The sequence below is a fragment of the Apium graveolens genome, chromosome 6 (assembly GCF_009905375.1).
Source record: "Apium graveolens cultivar Ventura chromosome 6, ASM990537v1, whole genome shotgun sequence".
In the NCBI taxonomy this organism is placed as follows: Eukaryota; Viridiplantae; Streptophyta; class Magnoliopsida; order Apiales; family Apiaceae; genus Apium; species Apium graveolens.
The window spans coordinates 272521706-272541146 of NC_133652.1; the positions used below are offsets into that span (position 1 = coordinate 272521706).

A 19441-nucleotide genomic window follows, 5' to 3' on the forward strand; every position below is an offset into this window, starting at 1 on the left:
ACCCTGGAAAGGGTAGAGGTCATAGTCAAGGTAGAAGATTCACATCAAGAAAAGCTGAAATCACAAGTCACAGGACAATTTTTGATACTGGGAAAAGAATAAGTTCTGCTGCTGGTAAAAAGGATAAGTTCTGATGAACTTTTAGATCTTGATGAGGAAATGTCAAGACAGTTATTTCTTCAGGAAAATCCAGGAATGGACTTGGAAAGTTTAATGGAAGAAGAAGCCAGGCTTAAATCAGAGAAAGTCACATCTAAATCTGAAGCTTCTGGTAAAAAGCCACTTCCAAAACTCAAAGGCATTGTGATCAAAGAAAGGACATATACTGAAGCAACATTTGCTAGATCACAACCACAGATAGATCCAAGATCCAAGGGTAAAGAAAAGGTTGGTGAACCTATCAAGGTTTATGTGCCTCCAGAGGATGAAGAAATTACTGATGAAAAGGATAATCTTGCTCTGACTTCAAGAAAAATTCTTAAAACAACCTCTGACATGGCTCAAGTTGTTCAGAGTCAAGAAATTGTAAGTTCTGATATTCAGAAGAAGCAAGTAACCTCTGACATAGCTCAAGTTAACTTGATATCAGAAGATAGACCAAAGACACTCCTACCAGGATTCACTAAAGCAAAACAGACTCAACCTTTAAAGACTACTGCAAGTGGTTTTGAAGCTAGAGTAGTTACTGGAAAGGAAGCAAGAGATAAAACTGGATTGGGAAGTGCTGATGAAAGAAGAATACATAACACTACTAATGATCCAACTTCCTTGAGTGAACCAGGTATTGGAGCAACTCCTGAGAGATTGAATCAACTGGAATCTGTACAGATGGTTTACCATACCTACTTGAAAGAATACATCATGTTGTATTTCATGACAGATGGTAGGGTTTATCATATAAGACAAAATGCCATTCCATTGAAGTATTTTGAAGAATTGGAGCATGTACTATTCTTACTTCAAGTGGATGACAGAATAACAGGAACTGCTGCAAACTATTTGAAAGAACAGATTCAGAGACAGAAAAGGCTTTATTCTGTTAAGTCTGACATCACATACGTTCCAAAGTATAGAGATCACAATGGTGATATAGTTGAAATAAAGCCCAACACTGCTAAGATTATAACTACCTTTCTGGGGTACAGGGCTGTTGAATTCAATCTTGAGTCTGATAAAGCTTATTTGATCAGACTGGACCAGGATATAAGAAAAGCAAAGATCAATGATCTCAGAGCTGCAATCTTTCAAATTGGTGAAGATACTGCAGAGCTTAAAGATGCCAAAAGGAGAATGATTGATGAACTCAGATATGCTGAAAAATGTTTGTTGAAGAACTATCTCAGAACAACTCCTGACATCAGAGAGATCAGATGATGAAGCCAAGTCGAAGATCTACAACTGCTTAAATTGTGATATTTGTACAGACTGAAGTTGCTATCAGAAGTTGAATATTGGTAAAGCTTTAAGGGCTGTAAGTTGTAGTTATCTAGTCTAATTCTCATGCATTTGTACTTAATGTTTTTGACATCATCAAATATCTGTTAAACTTGTATATTATGCTAATTTACAAGTTGGGGGAGATTGTTAGATATATTTGATAATGTCATGGCTAATATATTTTATGTTTAGATTTTAGATCTTATTTAACAGGACAAATCAATACTTAACCGTTGATCAGTATTTATACTGGAAGTCGGGACTTAAGGATATCAGTACTTATATTATCAGGAGATAATCATCAGAAGTTAGATATCAGAACTTAAGTGCTGAAGGACGATCAGATAAGGACAGTAGCTGATTAAAGGAAAGAAGATCAAGATAAACATAAGAAGAGATATGCATGAAGAAGGAGTTCCGTGAAGAATGGAATACTTGGAAGAAAAGATATCTGATTGATATATTTTAGGAAGCAGAATTATATTCCATATCAATTAGCGATTATCTTGTAACTGTGTAGTATATAAACACAGACATAGGGTTTACACTATAAGTGTTATCATATTCGAGAAGATTATTCATTGTAACCCTAGCAGCTCTCGTGATATTTGTTCATCACTGAGAGGTAACAGTTCCATACTGTAACAGAGTTTATTGTTTTAATAAAGTTTGTTTTCTGTTACTTAAGATTTTAAAGTTCGATTTGATTGTATTATACACTGTATTCACCCCCTCTACAGTGTGTGTGACCTAACAGAAAGAATGGAGTTTTCTTGGTGATGCCTTTATCAAGGTTTTCTCTGGGAAAATTAGTAATTTTGATACAATAACTTCATCTCTTGTTAATATGCTCTATATGCTGGTTTCTGATAGGTATTTTAATGTTGGCAATTATGTTATGCTAGAATTGGGTACTAGGTTAGGTAACAAGGCTAATAGACCTCATAACATCTACTATGCTAGATTCTTTATGTTATTGGCTAACCAAGTTGCTGAAGGTTTGGTCATAACTAATGAGAGTAATAAACTCAAATGTTGGGCACAAGAGAAGAGGGTCCTTGCTGACCTTTTGAGAATTAACCTCAACAGTCAAGTGCCATTGGTATACTTACCAATCATGAATGCACCTCAGGTAAGTGAGGCAAATACTTCAACTCTTACTTCTTCCAACCCCTTCACTTCTTTGCCTTCAAGTGTGGCCATGGAATCTGTGTTAATGCCCCAACAGATTACTACTAAGGCCATCAAACCTAAACCTTCAAAAACCAAGTCAAAGAAAGCCACCTCTGTTGTCTCTCAAAAGACAATAATTGTAACACCTACCATGAACCTTGAGGGGAGTGTACAGGGTGTTAGTGCTGAGGGGAGGGGTTAACATCAAGAAAACCCCCAGAATAAGGTAGGAGAGGTGAGTGGTACCCAAGCTAGCCAAGCCACAGTTTCTCAAAAGACTGTGGTGGTTGAAAAGGATTCAAACTCATTCCTAGTTGCATCCTCCCAAAAGGGTGCAACTATTGAAAATAATCTCCAACCAGGGACACAGAACACAAGAGGGAGGGACACTGAATCCACACACTTACCTGTAAAAGCCTTCGCAAGAAGAAAGAGGGTCAAAACCCTAGTTTCCACACAGGGTGCACACACTGCACAGATACAACCACCTGTATCTATGCCTTCTCAAATTCAGCTTGATGTGACTCCAACAAATGTGGAGTCACAGCCCCATTTTCTCAAAATTGACACAAATCAATCACCAAATTCTCCATCACCATCTTTGGATGTGGACTGATATTCACATCAATTCCTGATTCTCCCTCTTTACAACTCAGGGAGGAGCCCCACTCAAATACTGATGATCATCATCTTTTAGATGATTTGTTGGATCATCAGCCAATTCTTTCAGACTTAGTTGAAGAATATGTGTCACCTAAATTAAAATAAATCCACACAGATTCAACAATTTTGTCACTTTCAATTTCTACTTCTTTTCCTTCTTCAACGGATATTCCTCATCCGTTGACAAGTGGTTGTTCTTCAACGGATAAGCTTCACAGCAATTATCCGTTGATACCATCAGTTTCAACTTAAACGGATACTCCTTATCCATTGATGGTCTACACAAACAACTGAATTAATTCCAAGTATAGAACACATGGTTACTGTACAATCACTTCTAGGATTGAGGGAAGGGAGTGAAAAATTGAGTGAGAGGCTGGGTTGCTCCCAGGCAAAAGGAGAGCTTGAGAGTCTAAATATGCATGCTATTTCTTCCAGCATGGCAAAAGAAAGTGAGAGGAGTACCACCTTAGTAGGTGAAGGTGAGGGTGTGGAGTGAAAGAGATATGTCCTAAGTCCAATCATGTATGAGAATTTAGGAATAACTTTTTATGTAATCTGTTTTGATTTCACTGATATTAATAAAAGACTTGTTTTGTTTTTATTACGGGCTCTATCTATTTAAGTGTTTAAATAAGATATACCATAGTTTAGAGTAAAGCTTTTTATGGATTATGATGAGATCATAATAGTGAGACCTAAAAGATGATAACTCTAAACTTAAATAGTTCCTGGTCATAGGATTACCTACTGGTAATTAATAATCCGCAAAGATCGGTACATACTATGCTTGCTTCATTATGAAGGATGTCTGTTCTCATAGATATTTGTGTGGTGACACTATAGCTAGTATGTAGGTGCTTATTATAGAATAAGTTCACTGAACATGACTCGCACAGCTGAACAACTGATGGAGTTCACTCAAGTGTCAGCAGTTGTTCACAAAGTGATAGTTGTACAAGTATCCTTAGACTTGAGGTCATCATAGTCATCTTGTGTACACTGAACTATGCTTTGGTTTAGTTCTTAGTCTCCAGGGACAATTATTAGGGCTCTACTGAGTATAGGAATTTGTACACGAAGATAGTGTATGATCAATAAAGGATCTACCCCTTCCAGTGAAGGAAGAGAATGTTCAAGGCTGATCCACTTATGCTAGTTCAGGAATCTCTGGCCAGAGTGAATGAAATTAGAAAGGAGTTTCTAATTTACATAGAACTGAGCATAGTAAATGGAAAGCAAATGATTAAATTAGATAGGCTTGACACAAGATCCATGCCTTGTATTTAATCAGGACATTGGAGGGTAGAAGGAGTTAATTGTACGGTAACTATTCACTGAATAGGTTCTTGGTATTCTAAGCAGTGAATTCGTATTATCCGGATAGTCGCGATATGCTGAGAAGTATCCCTCACGATATAGAATAAATATGATTAATTGATTAATCATATTTAATAAATTAGAAAAATTATATAAATAATGATAAAATAGTTTTATTATTATTTATTTCCACTACCGGCTTAATATTGAACCTACAGGGTCACACCATAAAAGAGAATGATTTAATGGTGGAGGAATTAATTAATAATGGCTAATAATTATTTATTTATGAAATAAATAATTAATTGGCAAATTTAATAATTGATTAAATGAGATTTAATTGATTATAAATTAATTAAGAAAAGTTCTTAATATTATTAATTAAGAATTTAATTTTTGGAAATTAAATCAAGAGAGAGAATTATTTCTAAAGTGTTTAGAAAAAGGATTAATAATTAAAAGATGTTTTAATTATTAATGTGAATAATAAAGGGTTAATAATAATAATATTTTATGGGAAAATTTCAGCTAAAAATTTTGCCTATAAATATACTATTATAAACCCTATTTTTATTTCAACCCAAAATTTTTAGAAAAAACTAATTCTCTCCACCTCCTCCTCCTCCTTAGCATCGTTTTCTTGGTGGATACTGGTGGAGTGCTTCACGTTTGAGGAGCAGCTGCTAAGGATCTCCGATCGTTGCTTTTGGATCGCTATTAAAGGTTAGTAATCGATTCATATGTTTTAATCACGATTTATAAGTTTTTATTTGGATTTTATATGTGTAAAAGTGTTTTACCATGCTTCCGCTGCGATTAAAATCCATCATGGAGTGTGAGCCAGGGGGAGCCCCTGATGCAAGAAAAGAGAGAAATTGAGAGAAAAGTAGGTACATGAGGTATAAGGGTGGATCCGGCCATGGCTAGTGAGTCAATGATTGTGGATGATGCTGAAAAGGAAAGACAGTTCCAGCAACATTATAAAGCTATAATTGATAACATTTCCTTGGATGCTGACACTTTTACTCATCCTGTGTCAACCTATCAACTGTTGGCTATTCAGGGCAATGAGGAGGCAGAAAAGACCTTAAATCTAGTACATACTTCAGAATGTCTACAAAGGGATAAAGTTGTTGTCAACCGGATGCCTTCTACAGCTGGTGAGCCATCTGAAGAATTTGGAGTAAATTCTAATGATGATGATTCTTATTCTTTTGATGGAAGCATGAACTTAGGGAAAGATGAAGGCCCAAGTTCTATTCCAGAATTACCTGAATGGGCATTGACAAAGGAGTCTACACCGGGGCATTTCAATGTATCCTTAGTCAAATAAGTCATGTATATCCAAAAGGCCATTCAGGAAACTTCAAATGCTGGTACCAAGGTTATTCTTCAAGCCCACCTAGATTCTCTACATCTCATGAAGCTACAACAAGTAAGACAGAATCTAAGTGTGGATGAACTCAAGAAGGATATAGATGACTTGAAGTCCTACAATTCTGAGAAGCTGGATTCAATCATGCCATTTGGTACCATGCATGACCTATTACTGAGACTGAGAAGAGAATCAGATGCTGAAAAGAAGATGGCCAAATTGGAGGAAAGAGTTCAAGCCATTGAAAACTATGTGGTCACCATTCTTCAAAATCAACAGTCTCAGACTAGTCTTCTAATGCAACTGGCTAAAGCACAGGGCTTAACCCCTCTCCTTGATGATAACAAAAAGGGGGAGAATAAAGGGGAAGGGGAGCCATCTACACATATACAAATACAAAAGTGTTAGTTCCAGCCATCACTACTTCTCCAACACTTCAAATCAAAGGAAAACTTGATGAAATTGATCTAATCTAGCTAGTAGCAGCTGAGATGAAGGTGAAAGAGCAAAGGGGGAAAATTGATGAAAGGATGCAATAAGTGTTTGGCTCTTCAACTACAAAATCCTTATCTGTGAAATATAGCACAAAAGTTGAGCCAATCACAATGGAGCACAAGCCAGTAAGGAGGAATAAGGTTGGAGAAACTTCTTTCAGGAACCTGAAGCCTATGGTAATCAAGCCAACCACTAGATTCAACAAGGACTCTACAAAGAACCCTCTAAGCTTTGCTCAACTAAAAGAGGTGGATTTTCCTCTTCCAAAGCCCGATGAAGACAAAGTTTTGGGTGGTAACATCATAAAGCACAAAGAGACCAAGGATATAGTGGAAAGAATGAATATGGCTATCATCTATAGAGAGGGAAATAGCATATGTGTGATGCTAGGACATCCCAAATTCTCAATAGCCAAGAGGGAAGAGACCAAGAGGCTAAAAGAAGAAGCTAAAAAGCTAAAGGCTAACAAAAGAGTACAAGTAAAGCTTGAAAAATAGCTAAAGTCAAGTCAAATTGAAGAAAAGAAGAAAATTGAAGACAAGAGTGAAGAAGACAAGACTGAAAGCATAAATGTGGATATGGGGAATATGGTTGGTGAGAGTGTGGAGGAAAAGAGTGAGGAAAGAAAGGAATGGCAAAAAGGGAACAGAAAGAAGGTCAAGGCTAAAAGAAAGAGTGAAGATGACACTGAGGAAATCCAATCAAAATCTAAACCACTACCTTCTATTCCTGAACCTGTTGTGGTTGATCCCAGTATAAACATTCATGGTGAAACAATCATTCCTAAAGAGGAACCTATTGATTGGGACACCATCAAATTGCCTACCTTCCTAAATACCTCACCACCACCAAAGAAACTGAAAAGAAAATCTAAATCAACACCTCCCCTAACCTCAAGTAAATTCACTCAAAAACATAAACCTAAGCCTAAGCCACAAGCCTCAAAGGATGATTATGTTCACATTTGTGACATAAAAGAACATACAGATATTGAACTCTTCCTGGATGAGCTGGAGGAAGTAAGGGGAATAAGTGCCTACAAACAGCTACCAGAAAGGCTAGTGTTCAAATATAAAGGAAATGTGGAAAAGACTTGGCCTCTACAAAGAATTCTAAATGAGGGCTACTCTACCTTGGTTAGAGTCTACTCAGCTATCAAAAGGGATATTGGCTTTACCAGGACTGCCAAAACTGAGATTCTCAACAAGATTGCTAGCATAAGGAAGAATTGGTGGGAGTCAAATTCCTTGCCTAGAACATTACTCATCCATGAGCATGGAATCACAATTCGTAAATCACCTCATTGGTTGATGGAGTTCAGAGACAATAAAGGAGTCAGAAGATTTTTCAGACTTGAAGACCAGCTTAAAATTGCCAGTAATGAAACTCTAAAGGACATGCAATCTAAGTTGGACATCAGTGAAGAAAATGAAGCTGAATTCTATAGACAACTCCAACTCCAAGTAGAGGAAAATGACAGGAGGCTATGGAAGAAAACAAGGAAACAAAGGAAAAGAAATTGATTTGCTCAGACTAAAGGAGCACCCTTGGAAACACTGTAAATCTTCAATTTTATCTCAGTACATACACTTTTCCAACACTTTTGAATTTCTACTTAATTTCAACTCATATATCTGTTAAGTGTTTTGTTATCATCAAGTTAACCCTGAATTTATGCCTACAATTCTAGTAGACATAAATAGGGGGAGATTGTTAGGAATATGTGTATTAGTTTGATGATAAGTTAAACGAAACACTTAAGTAGAAATCTAGTGTTTGTAGCCTCAACGGATAAGACCATCTTGGCTATCCGTTGATGGAGTAGCTTTACTTAGAAATAAGTTTAGTATTGTAGCACATTTCAGTCTCTGCATTTAAGTTATAATTCTTAGAAGTTGTGGGAAATTATAAGTCATGTTGACTACTAGTGGATATGCAAATAGGAGGGCTAATTGTAAATATTTCATGCCTTGTAATTTTGTATAAATGAAGTAGTATCAACTGATAGATTAAAGGCCATCAACGGATGAGAAACAAAGCTTCAACGCATGTCTCTAAACCTTCAACAGATAACATCCATCAACGGATGAGTGCATCAACGGATAAAGCTTCAACTGTTAAAGCATTAACGGATGTCACTAAAGCATCAACAGATAAAGCCATCAACGGATGAAAGCTTCAACGGATGCTTAGTTCCATAACAGTTGATAGTGACAATTCATAAGCTGACAGAGCCACATGGGTTGACAAAGATAATTGAAATGTGCTAGCCTCTTGGAGGAATCAAGAAAAAGCAGCATTTCCATTTTGGTGCAAACAAGGAAGTATTTAAAGATTCACAGATTATCTTAGATTGCATTGGATAGAAAAATGAAGAAGAAACATGTGAAGAACTATTTTATAATTGTATTTTATCTTTGTCTTCACTTGTAAACTTGGTGATATATAAACCAAGTAGCAGCTAGTAATTAGATGTGAATTTTCCAGAGCTGTTTAGAAAAACTTAGAGAGAAAATCATCTAGTTTGTACTAGGAAGCAGCTGTGATCAATTCTTTGTATCACAGATTTTCTGAAATACACATCTCTGGTGGAACAACAAATCCACCAGAAAAGTTTTTGAAGCCTTTGTGTTCTTTACATTTGTGTGTTGAATATACATCTGTCTGCACCTGCTCAAAACAATTCACACACATCTGTTCATCATAACACTTTGCTTTATAAACTGCTCAAAACTTGAAAAAGTTTTGAGATTTAAATTCAACCCCCCCCCCCCCCCTCTGTAAATCTCATTGTTAGTTCCTTGGGAATAACACCCTCTGCTTCACTTTTCTTTCACAAATCTTAAATCCTATTAACTTATTTTTGTTAATTATATTAGCCTTTCGATTTTATTTATTAGTTTATTTATATGTGTATGTTCTCTTTTTGTTTATAAATTATATAAGATATAAATTTAATGTAAGTAATTAATTGTAATTAGGGATTGTCAATACATAATTAAAATAATTAAATTAAATAGGTTAATTTTTTTAATTTAGTACATTTTTTTTATAATTTAGATAGAGTGCGGGTATTTGAAATGAGTGATAGCCGTTGGAAAAAATATATTTCGGTGCTATATAAAATCTAAATTAGATATTTCAATTTCTACGTGCTCTTTAAAAATTAAAGATATTGTGAATTTATTTTAATAAATAATATTATTTTCGTGACAGGAATCAAGGTCGAAGACATTGTTGTCTTATTCTCCTCCTGTAACTGCTAGTGGTAGGGGAGAGTTTATGAGAAACTGATCTTCGAAATAAAAGCTTATTAATATTGGCACGCAGTATGCCTAAGAAATTGATCCAGATGGAGTGAGAGATAAATTTTATACTTAAAAGAATTATCGAGCACAACTGAAATGATGTGAGTAAATTTTCTTTTATCTGTCATTGCTAAACAAGTATCTTTATTACTTACTTTTTGCGTATTTTGGATTTCAGATTAATAGTAGAGTTAACTTTATGATTTTCATTTTACATATATATACCAGTTTACCTACATATAATTTCGTTAAATTGTAAAAAAAAAAAATTGACTCCAGCCCCTGTAGATTTATAATTCTGGGTCCGCCCCTGATGGGTCTTCAATTGTAATAGAGTGACATTTGATGGATTGTCTAAATGAAAATATGACATTTCAATTAAAAGAAAAAAAGAAAAGTAGAATTTGAATCGATTAAAATTGAAAAAGGTACAAAAAATCTTAAAACCTAATAAAGGTGGATCGAATCTTACATGAAATGCAGACATCGCAAAACTAATTATTATAATATTGGATCAACTTTTTTCCGTCTATCACTATTAAAATATGAAATGGAGTGTTGCATTTTATCTAGTGAGTGATTCAATAGAAACCAAAAAAATTTCGATGATCCGTTTGATATATTAAAGTGAAATAAGTGATCTTTTTTATAATTATTACCAAAATTTTGGTTGTCATGTTAGATTAAATAAGAAGTAGAAGAAACTTTTGTTACTTTCAACAAGTTGTTCATAAACCTCATTTATGAAAGATAAAAATATTAAAATATCTAGAACCACAAGCAAATGTATCGGGAAGCTTAGAAAAAAAATATAACAAGCTTAGCAAAAGTGCATGGGGAAGAATGTGCACGTATCCCACTGGATGGCTTCAGTTTGATCCGTTGTGCTTCTCACTTATGTTCCTTCAACAAAGCCAAGCTTTCGCTTTGAGAAGGGTTGTATTTCCCTCGAACGCTTTCAAGATCTGTAATCAGTAGCATCTTGTAACTTGGTGACACTAATGGACAATGGATTATCTGATGGATGTAGGAAAAGAGGATTCTGCATATCCGAAAACGAGAACTTGAAGGCCATTGATTAAAAGTAGATCGGGTTACGAGCACTGCTCTTTTAAAATACAATAAGATTGAAAAAGAGTTGAGCTTCAGAACAAAATTGAGACAAACTATTATAAATCTTTGACACTCACTCTATCAAATCAATTTTTTTACAAAAATTCTCACAAGCGGCTTTAATACTATGATACTTTTAGGGTTTTGACAGCTAAGTAAGTCGAGAGCACTGAAATGATAGAGGATAAAACTGATTCATAAATCTCATCAAAAAACAATCTGAAAGTTGTCCCTTGCAAGTTTGTCCACCAAACTATATAGTACCATAACATAAAAGATTTTATCTCACTAAGATAAAATTATCCTGCTACATAAATGACTCACTACATGACATGTATCATACATAACAATGTTATGTGATTTATTGAAATAAAACACAAACTTGGGAGAGTAGACACATGGTCTCATTAAACTTCAGTATATATCACATATAATCTACTAAGAATAATTACTCATTTTATAATTGCATGAAGTTATCTATTTATATTTCAATCCCTTTATATGAAGTTAGTTACAAAGTATTTATAGGGGAGATCTAATGTACCTCTTCTATTTAGTGCTGTATTTTGGGCCTGATGGGCCTTTCCGTTATCGTTTCTAAAAGTCTAATCCTAATCTTTGACGGGCCTTCATCCTCAATCTTTAGTTGGCCTTCATCTCTTTTATAGCTGGATCCAACACCACACTATGCTTGCTATGCCCTTTCTTCATGCTATTTCAATGTCTGATATCTAGCTAGGTGGTGTGTTCACCAAATGTGCAAGTCATCTTCCACTTGATTCAAATTAATAACGTTTACATTATCATTTCTTATTGACAATCCAAATTCTCCACGTCAAATGAACAAATTAGATTTTTAATTTTAAAGATAGAAATTTAACTTTACGAAAATTACTTCAAACTCATAATTTGAAATATAAATTATGAGTTGAAGAAGATGAAAATCCAAGCGAAACCATTTTCCGATCTGTTAGGGGCTTGGTCCAAGCCTGAAATAGTGTCCTCCGGTCTGACATAAAGATATGGGCTAGCTCTAATGGAAGTGGTTTTTGTATGGGCTAGGCCCAATTGACGTGGGTTATGACTTATGAGTTATGGTTACGGTAATCGATACTAATCGGTTTAGCAACCGATTTGGGATTTATCGGCAAATCGGGGATTAATCGGATAGATTAATCAAAACAAAAATCGGATATATTTAAACTTTTTAATAATACTTAATATATTTATCTTATTTATTATGAAATATATAATTTAAAATAATTTATAAATATTAATCGGATTTCAAAAATTAAATCGATCAAATATTTATTAAGAATTAATTGAAGATTTTTTAAAAATCGGGGATTTTTAGAAGACCAGTCTATTATCAAATACAAAATCTTTTGTTTATCCGAAAAAAAAAAGTCTTCTTATTTTGTTAAGATAATCAGAGCGTGTCTAATCTTTGCCACGAGTCCGATTGTATTATGTATACTATTATACTCCCTCAATTTTTTTAATATATTTTTTGTGCACAAATTCCCGTTTCAATTGACCACATAGTTAAAATAATAATTTTTAAAATTTTCTTTTTCTGAATTAAAATTTTAATTATATATTTTTATTCACAAAAAAAAAATTAATAATTATTATTTTAACTACGTGATCAAAGGAATTATAAGTGTGTGCACAAAAGTTAAACGTCGTATAAAAAAAACAGAGGGAGTACTGTACTAGTCTGACTAATGTAGCCTACAATCTATCTAAATTTTACGTTCGTATAAGGTCCTATTCAACAGCTTTGTTGCAGTACTTCTTAACGTAAGTAATATTTATATACAAAGTAAAATTTTAGATGCAAAAATATATAAGATCCATATTTACCACCGTCCATTTTTTCACTATAATGGAAGTTGGTCTGCGCCAAGTTAAGCAGGCTGATAAAGTTTTCGCGGATTGGTGAAAATTCTAGTCTGATTAATTAAGCGCCGATAAATAACATGAACTTTTAAATTCAAAAAAAATAGTGTTAAGACTGTTCATAAAAAAATACAGCAAATTAGTGATCACATTTATCTATTTTCGCGATGCTATGATATGATACATTACAAAAATCATTCTCATAAATATTAATTACGATCAAGTATGTGACATTAAAAATTTGAATTTTTATACATGAAGTATGGATTTAGTTATTGTGGGACAACGAGCCAGAGCTATAATTTCACATTAATTTAGCATGTTCGTTTTGGATATCACTTATTAAGTTTTGCCAGACAGGTCTGACTTCACCTTAATAATAATGTTGTCTCTTTCCATATTGAATCCACACAGATTTATTTTTGAATAATTTCAAATAGGGTTGAGTTATCTTATTATGTATTAATGATCTGCCCAGAAATGATTTGGGACAAATCTTTACTTATTAGTGCACCCACAACGTTATGGGTCATTTTCTTATCTTTTTGACCCCACCCACATTCCCCCTAAGCAAAAGTGGGATAGAAAACAAAGTGGTCAAAGTAGCTGCATCATGCGACCCACTTCCCAGTTTTCAATATATTTGTTTAATATCTTGTACATACTCTTGATAGTAAGCTTCAACTGTGTAAAATTTTGACAACATAAATTAACGTTATTTATTCTATTTATTAATAAAATGATTTTACTTTGAATTTTTAAAACAAATTTAAATCTATAATAATCAAAATGAAGTGATTAAAATTCTACAAATATTACTAAATAAAAAATCACGTAATTAAAATGCACCATATTATTTAAAACATTAAATAAAAAACATCACATGAGAAAACATTGAATTTAAGCATTACAATATAAAATAAATTAACGATTGTTATGAAACTGGAAAATATGCTCAACCAAGTCATTTTGTAGCTGACGGTGTATCCGTTTATCACGCATCTGCATACTGTTTTGAATATATGTTTCATACGGGATAAAAGGTTCTTCACCTAAATTTGGTTCCGGTAAACCATTTTTTGCATCATCATAAGTTGGTAGTGGACCAAATTGAGTGGCATATGTGTCTCTCTCGTCTTCAACAATCATATTATGCATTATGATGCACGCTCTCACGATTCTCCCAATATCTGCTCTATCCCAAAAACGTGTCGGACCACGTACAATTGCGAAGCGGGACTGTAACACACCAAACGCTCGTTCAACGTCTTTTCGTTGGCTTTCTTGATATTTTGAAAATAATTTCCTTTTCTCACTTTGTGGACATTGTATTGTTTTAACGAATGTTGACCATTCAGGATATATTCCATCTGTTAAGTAATATCCCATATTATAATTGTTTCCATTGATTGTGAAATTTACCTCTGGAGCACGACCTTGTAGTAAATCATCAAATACTGGTGACTGATCTAAAACATTGATGTCATTATTTGATCCAGCAACTCCAACAAATGCATGCCATATCCATAGATCAGATGAAGCAACTGCTTCCAATATAATTGTTGCAACTCCTTTGTGACCACTCATGAACATTCTCTTCCATGCTTTTGGACAATTTTTCCATTGCCAGTGCATGCAATCAATACTTCCCATCATACCAGGAAAACCACGAGCCTCACCCATCTGTAATAGGCGTTGCACGTCATTTGAGTTCGGCTTTCGTAAGTATTCACCCTCAAATATTGTAATTATATTGGAGACAAATTTTTTCAAGCATTCAACCGTTGTACTCTCTCCAATACGAACATAGTCATCAACAACGTCAGCAGATACACCGTATGACAACATACGCATTGCCGCAGTGCATTTTTGTAAGGATGCTAAACCTTTTCTTCCCACTGCATCAATTCTTTGTTGTAAGTATGGATCAAAATTTGAAACAACATCCACAATACGAAGAAAGACATGTCTTCCCATACGGAATCTTCATCGGAATATATTTTCTGGATATACAGGATTAGGTGAAAAATAATCATTCTCCAGAAGTTGATGTCCTGCTTCACGATCTCTGTAAATACACTTTCAAGGCGTAGATGTTGAACTCTGTCCATATATTTTATGAAAGAGCTCGACTCGACGATTGTCTTCAGTGTGATTACAAAACTCTTCAATGAATTCTTCCATGAATTCTTTAGTGAAGCTTTCTGGTGTAGGTGTTTGATTCATTTTGATGTGAATTGAAAGAATTGATACATCTTGTTTATATAGAAAGTAAAAAATGAATATATTCCAACGGATAGCTTACAAACAAATAAAAACAAATACTAGTTTCCAACGGCTAGCTTACAAACAAATACAAACAAATACTAGCTTCCAACGGCTAGTTTACAAACAAATACGAACAAACAAGAAAAGACAAATTCTAGTTTCTTGCCATGATTTTCTCAAGCAACTTTGCATGAGCCTTCCGCTGAGTGTCATTCATTTTAGTAGTATCTGCCATAATGACCTGTAAATCCATCTCAGATTGCTTCGCCTCAAGCTCCCTTTGCCGAATTTCATTTAATCTATCCATTATGTCCATTTTTCTTTCGTGATTAAGTCGTAAAGATTCCCATTCATCAACTTCTGCAGCTGTGGCATTCCCTTTTCCTTTCCTTTTAGTTGCAGCTTTTGTACCTTTAGGACGAACCGGTTCAAATTCATCAGATGTTGGTGTATCGTTATTTCCTTCTGATGAATAAGCTCCAGAACTACTTAATTTAGTTCTTTTAGAAGTTGCACTAGTTGGAGGAGCTCTCCACTTGGGATGTCGACGAATCTCACGCCAATGAAGCTCAAAGTTAGACTTCTTCTTGTAATTAGTTAAATGCTCTTGATGAGCTTTCTCAATTATTTTGTCCAAGTTTGAACCGCTCCCGATTTTTCGTTGAGCCTCGTCATAACACGTACCAAATTTTTGAGCACCTTCATTTATTATTTGCCACCTTTTTTTCATTGCCACAACTCCTCTTTTAATGACACCGGGATTATCTTCTTCACAATATTGATGAATTCAATCCCAAAATGCTTCGGTTTTTTGATCCGTACCGATTAGTGGATCAATTGACACATTCAACCATGCACTTATTAAGAGTTTATCTTCAACCCACTTCCACTGAACGGTAATTTCTCGTAAATCTTCAATTTCTTCGCAATCATCATTTAGATCAATAATATTTTCGTGACCAAAAGTCGGTACTTGCGCTTCCGGAGAATTTTGGATATTGATTGGTGTTTGTTGGGTTTCAAATTGTGGATTTGAAAATGGAGAAAATGGAAATTGATATGGAGAATTTTGAGGATATGAAAATGGAAATTGAGAGTTTTGAGAATTTGAAAATTGATATTGAAAATTTGGATTTTGAGAATTAGTAAAATTTTGTGGATTTGGAAAATAGGGACTTGGATATGGATATGGAAATTGAGGGTTTGGACTTTGAGAATTTGAATTTTGATGATTTGAAGATGGGAGATTATTTGGATTCATATTTTTTTTGGTAGAATTTTTTTGTTGAATAAAAAGTGTGAATAAGAAGAAGAGAGAGTGAGTATTTATATAGAAAAAATCTAACCGTTAAATATTTACGTTGAAATGTAACGTATAAAAAATAAAAGCAAGCTGATACAATACCGTTGTTTTGTCCAGTTTTGTCCAGTTTTTACATTTAAGCAATAAAAAAATCAAAATGGGACGGGACCTCCATAGAGGGACTGCCCACTTTGGCTGTATTCACTCCAACGACAGGGGGTCACTTTTTTCTGTTTGGAGACCACTTCACGCGGCCCAATGCACAAATTGGGTCCGCGTTGTGGATGCTCTTAAGACCACGCAACGACATAAGACTTTCTTGCACGACCAGTATATCGCTGTATTGTTATTGAAAGGAATTATATCCTATATATAATTGGAGTAAGGGGGTTTTGATGGTACGGTTTAGTCATCACAGGATGAAATTGCACGTGCATGTGCTAAAGTGTAGGTATAATAGTTTATTGTTTTATATTAATAACCTTTATTAATAAGCGAAACCCCTTTTTAAATGGTACTATTATTTTTAGTTTCACCAATTTTTGGTACCACCAACTTTTGGTTTCACTTATTTATTCATGTATATCTTATAATTCTACTTTTGTATGTCTTTTAATTTTATTAAACTTTTGATTACACCATTTATTCGTGTTATACTTCTACATGTGTTATAACTTCTACATGTATTATGATTCTATTAAATTTGGTTTTATTTTTGTTATCTTATATTTCTACATGTCGTATGATTATATTAAGTTTAGTTTTATTTTTGTTTCTTTATACTTCTACCTATTAAGTTTGGTTTTATTTTTGTTTCACCCTTTTGGCTTTAACTTTTGTGTTCTTTATTCCCTTATGTATTGCTAATTCAATATATTATACGTGTTTGGTTTCATCAACTTTTGATTTATCCTTTTTGAATTTCATTATAACTCTAAATGTATAATTTTTATTTCTTTTTTTACTTCTATATGACTTATAATATTATATGTATTATTTAACCCATTTTTTAGTTACAATTCTTATATTCATTTCAACTTAGTAATCATATTTTCCATATGACTCAATAGTATATTTTAATGAAATAATAAAAAAATTGAAATCGTATAATAATTATAATCTTTTTATTGTAATCATATCACAAATATCGTACTCAATAGTTAGTGTTGGATTTTCTGAGCAAAAATTAAAAAATTTTGACATGACAATTATATTATTACATTTTTTAATAATTATTTAAAAAAATTAACTAAGCTCGTGCTTCGCACGGGTTATCAACTAGTATAATTATATGCTATTAAAAGCAATTTAATGGTTTCGCATGATATGTGTGCGAAAAATGTGAAATTGACAATCTTTTGTGTTCTGTACACACATGTTCATGAACACAATTTTAAGTTAATTTTTTTTTTGCTAAGCGCAATTACAAGTTAGTTGGAGCTCCTACTAAAATTGTTTATGTTGTTAATATACATATATGATATATTTATATTATGTTACGATTCACTAAGATTTTATTCTTCGCATATTTCTAGGTTAAGAAGAAAAATAGGATTGACTAAAATTGGTTTTTTAACATTATCATGAAATAGACAGGCCGTAATGTATAAAAAAAGCTCTCCCTCTCGGTTGAGGAGGAGGATCTTCTGTTAAGTTTAATAGCTTTATTTTTTAATCTATATAAAGAAAATCTCGCGTGACTAATGTGACTCCTCCAAAATTCTCTATTAGGTGTGTCTATTTTCTCCTTGCTTCATATAATTTCATAATTCACAGACACAAACTGAATGGTCTTCGAGAAGTTGAAGGGTTCTAATATTAATTACTTTAGTTCAATTATGGATCTATAAAGACTAAAGGGCTTGGATCAATATTTGGATGTGTTATTTATACAACGCGTGTATAATATCGTGCTCCAGTGTGTATATATGTGTCCTATTGTGATGCATCTGTTATGCTATCTGATTTTGATCTTTTACATATTGATTCATTTTTCCTTTTTCAGACATATTTTATAAGGGCATTATGCAGGATCTTGCAGTTCTCAAGAGATGGGCAGATGTGATTTTCAAGCTATTATGATAATTACTATATGTTTTTCTTTGATCTTCTTTGTCCACATATAGATGATCTGAAATTTCATTTTTTGTTTTCGCAATATTGAATTTCAGACCTAATTTTGGAATATTTTTATATTGAATCCATTTTCCAACCCAATGTAGGTATGTAGTAGAAACATGAGTGAATGCCTCCAAAAAAATTTCTATATTTTGAAGTTCCAAAAATTTAATTTGTAAAATTATGAAATCTTGTGTATATTAGACATCCCTTATTAGTTAGCACTAATTTTTTTTAGCCTATATACCTGAATGCATTTTATTTTTTCACATAAATTTTTCCCAAAATTCACAATGTGTTTTTTACAGATTTTTTGGTAATATATTGCTGCAAAAAAAGATGGACACAAGCCATTTATCTGATAGTTTATAAGCTCGAATATGGAACAAAACCATTTTAAACCATTAATTTTATTGATTACCAGCCTTTGGTCTGAAATGTGCATAATAGACTCATTTTCTAATGTTGAATTGTGATTAAATAAACAACATTTCTGATAGGTAAAAGTACGAAAGCTCAATACCAAAATACAAGTAATTATGATGACAATTACTTATTAGATCTCGAGACACAATATATTTTGCAGAAGAATCCGCCTTATTGCTTAAATAAGCTAAAATTGGTTTCATAATCAGCTCTTTTAAATTTTATAGGAATACGTTGTGATTGCTACATTCTCAAAAAAGGTTGTGATTAATTTTCAAGGAGCACTGATACCTTAATAATTTGAGCACTTTTTTAGATGTCGATGGACACGATATGATAAAATTAAAATCACACTATTTTATTTTTATCATATTTTATTGAGCATTTTAAGTTCTCAATTGCTTGAGATTCTTTTATTTTACCAGTAATTTGTATTTGTTTAGTTATATGAGTGAATGCTTTATATATTTTTTAATTTTTGTTTATTATCGAACTTTCAAGCTTTTGTTTTGAAATGTGATTAGTTCTGGTGCAGAACTT

The 19441-nt window shown here is 33.3% G+C and overlaps 1 protein-coding gene across 1 annotated transcript; it reads right to left on the reverse strand.

Annotated features, from left to right (window-relative positions):
* Nucleotides 1-15208: 15208 nt before the first annotated feature.
* LOC141666049 (glutathione S-transferase T2-like) lies at nucleotides 15209-15784 on the reverse strand. Its single transcript, XM_074472032.1, has one exon. The coding sequence runs from the start codon at nucleotides 15782-15784 to the stop codon at nucleotides 15209-15211; it is 576 nt and encodes a 191-aa protein (XP_074328133.1).
* Nucleotides 15785-19441: the final 3657 nt, after the last annotated feature.